This window comes from Eimeria maxima, genomic scaffold (assembly GCF_000499605.1).
Source record: "Eimeria maxima Weybridge genomic scaffold, Emw_scaff1784, whole genome shotgun sequence".
NCBI classification, from domain to species: Eukaryota; Apicomplexa; class Conoidasida; order Eucoccidiorida; family Eimeriidae; genus Eimeria; species Eimeria maxima.
In genome coordinates, this window is record NW_013564693.1 from 2205 (window position 1) to 5825 (window position 3621).

The window sequence follows — 3621 nt, forward strand, 5'->3', positions numbered from 1 at the left end:
TTCAAAGGAGTGAAGAGAGAAGAAACGTGCTAAAACAAAGGGAAAACAACACAGGTTTGTTCACTTATCAACGCAGCAAACAAGAGGAAAACAATACAAACGAACGAGTGCAAAAATGGTTCGTGGACTAGGGGTCCATTAGAAGGAAGAAACGAAAAGTAAAGTTCGGAAAAAGAAAAGAATTTCGTGTCCACAACGATGGCAATACCTGACGGGGGAGAAGATATCTGCTGTAAGGGTGTAACTTGAGGTGCATGTACGCCTGTTGCTCTACAGAGGATGTAAGCTCCGAGACAAAGCCAGCAAACGATTTCAGAAATAAAAAAGGGAGCAGTAAATCCCCCCACATGCACAGCCGCAGCAGCAGTAATGCCTGCAGCGATTGCTGCGGCGGCTCCTGCTGCAGTCAGCCATGCGAGGGTCTGCTTGAGGGTTTGATGCTGCTGCTTGTAAACACTGATGGTGGTAAAAGCAGCAAATGCTTCGAAGCTTGTCTCCAACAAACCTGTTGCTGTTCCTCCGAACACCCTCGCCGCAACCAGAGCAGCTAAGGAAGAGGAAGAACGTGAAAGCAAGGAAGAAACAAGGGAAAAACAGAAATAAATAACACAACCTAGACCGGGGCTGCTGCATGCATCACAAAACACGCCCAAAAGGAAACCAATGACTGCCTTCGACAGAGTTGTAGCAAGGAGCAACAAACCCACCTGCTCAGCACTCAACATGTGGTGTACAGATAGCAGAGGAAACAGGTAGGGCCCCTGCAGACAGTCTGCCAAATGTGCCATAAAATAAAAACAAAGAAAACAAGTTCTAAAAACAGCAAACGAACAAACACCTTCAGCCCCCCGCTTCATCTTTGGTCGTCCACATATTCCAAATAGGAGAAAGGCTAAAAATATAGAGGAAAATGTTAATTGAATTCATTAATTTTGAAACTAAATACACAAATATTTTCATTTAAGTGTTAAATACACTCTACGAACACCGGAGAACACCACACACACCACCGTAGCCGCCCTTCCATCAGGGAATCGCCAACACCTGCAGATAGGCATTGGATGTGGTCGCCTTTTAACTCGCTTATGCTTATCCATTTCAAATTATGCTTGCTTGTCTTGATTTAAATAATTTATTGTTTTCGTTTGCTGCTAGCGTTTCCCCCCGCGCATATATGAGAAAATACTTCAGAGGAGTCACTCCGATCTGGTGGCTTACAACGGGCAAACAGCACCCGATGCCTGGCTTACGGTCTACTATTCGATAGAAATTAAATTAAATTAATTACTTTTAAAAAAGAAACCACAGTCAATGGGAATTCACTAAGCCTGATTGCTCTGTACCTTATCTGGACTGCAGAAGACCAAACCGGCTTCGATTTTTAATGTATTGAATTGCTGGGAGCGAAATTGCAAATTGCATCAACCTTCAATTTTGCATCCATATCCAGCCTTTATAATTGGATTGCAACCTGACCAACACCGCAAGTACTGGTCTACTCTAATCTGCCTCATGCCCGTTCTTAGGAATCTATCATGATACATAAAACATGTTTGCAGCATTAGCTCATATTAAGAGATTCCCGTTGCACCTCGGGGCTGTCAACAAGCTCCTGTTCGTGCCAAACCCGTCAATCCCTCAACAAGATTAATAGGAGGCAACGGCACAAGACCAACGAAACAAAGCTAAACAAACGAATCGGCCAGCGATATCCAAAACGAAAGATATAACAGCATCAGACCAGCACGAGTAACACAATACGGAGACTGCCAAATTTGCATGGTTCTAAGTCTTCGTGTGTGTACACAAGTACTAAAGAAAAAATATGGTACTGCATTGCTGCCTATGTCTAGGATATCTTTGGTCAGCCCATAACCTGTAGCCGTTGCGCCACTCCCACAAGTATTCTGCTGTGTATTGACAGGTATTCGCTAGACCCCAGCTCCTCCTGTGCGTCTGTCCCTCTGTTCATGTCCGCCCGTTCCTATATTCCAGCCTGTGTGTTCTCGCGCCCCTTCGCCTGTCCCCCTACACCTGCCTTTTCCTGTCGGTCTCCATTTAACTATTTCCATCTACTACGATTATCTCTTGCCTTTGCTTAGCCGTCGGTGTCAGTCTTTATGTCTCTCCACTTCTGTCATCGTCCCCGGCTTTGCGTCGTTTTTCAGAGACACGAGAGACGGAAGGAAAAAAGGAAGAAAAAAGAAAACGAAGACGTTGAGAGAACTTCTCCAGCGATTTATGGACGAAATGCATCTCTAAACAGTTTAGAGGCATCATAGACATCCTTGTGAACTGTTTAGAGGCATAAAATGCACCATTATAAACAGTTTAAAGGCTCTAAATGAACCACTAAACAGTTCAAAGGCATTCGTCATTAAACATGTTTAAATAGTAGAATTCAAAGGACAGCAGTCGCCGACCGCCACCGACAGACAGCGCGGAACGGGCCGTCTCGACACGAGCTTATAATAATTGCCGTGTTTCGTACTTGTTGGTGTTGGCTATTCACTATAATTGCTGTTATAGTTGTTATATCTATTTATTTTCTTAGTATTAATTCCATTTCACCGCTCCACTGTTTACTGGCCACACGGCGCAACGAGAAAGAACAGAAACTGAAGAAAATCAGTGGCCAGAAAATATTCAATACACTCAGACAGGCCGGGAGCCAACAGCAGCACGAGGAGGCGGCGGGACAAGGTACAATTCCTTCTTTCCCCCATTCAAGCGTTTCTGAGTTGGTTGGTGTCATTCTCGATTGGTTTCATTTGTGTTTCTGAATGAGAGGGATGACAAATGTTTCAACTTCCTCTGCATCCAACCGGATGGCTGTAATCTGCTTGCCTTCGTACCGCCTACTGCTCATGTTTGCAATACAGTTGTCGCATGCTTCTGCTGTAGCAAACTCAAACAAAACATCGCACAAGAGGTAGGGGGAGCTACCACGGTTGTCGGGTGTTATAATGACCCCTCCAGTTACCTCCCCGAACTTGCTGCAACCTTCCTTCACGTCTTCGTAAATGTCTTCGTAGTCCTCCGGGCTCTGAATCTTTGCGGTCTCCACCACCTGGATTATCCGCATATACCGCGATGTTCCTGTAGAACGCAATGGAAGATATGTATGCATATAATATTTAACGTACACATAGTGTCTAAACTGTATATACAACTTTTAAGTATCACACCATACGTACGGCGTCCCAACAAATGACCTCTACAGTTAGAATAAATCTCCCATGTAAATACGGGGCAGTGATCGTATATCTCCCTCTACCAACACACGAGGCAAAGCTATACAAAGGTTTTCGCATTGCATGCATACGCACATATAACTTGACTGACGCGAAGACATCATAAGCAAGGAAAGGCAGATAGACGCAGAAGAACAACGACAAAACCAAGGATGAGAACGTCAATACGCAAAAGAGCACAGCCGCTCAAGAAGTATTTGATCACTTTTAACGAAGGTGTAGATGACATGTGAGATTTCGTGGGTTCTACGCGTGTTCTACGCTGGATGGAGGCTCGAAGAACCACTACACTTGCACCTGGCCACTATTTTGTAGAAAAGGTGAAAAGCGAAGACAATTGAACAAAAGCAAGAAAACAAAAACAGAA

The 3621-nt window shown here is 44.4% G+C and overlaps 1 protein-coding gene across 1 annotated transcript; it reads right to left on the bottom strand.

Annotated features, from left to right (window-relative positions):
• Positions 1–2767: 2767 nt before the first annotated feature.
• EMWEY_00055520 (hypothetical protein, conserved) lies at positions 2768–3085 on the bottom strand (the record flags this gene model as incomplete). The annotated part of the gene is made up of 1 exon (XM_013480276.1): positions 2768–3085. One exon carries the CDS (start codon positions 3083–3085, stop codon positions 2768–2770), a length of 318 nt encoding a protein of 105 aa, XP_013335730.1.
• Between the last annotated feature and the right edge of the window lie 536 nt (positions 3086–3621).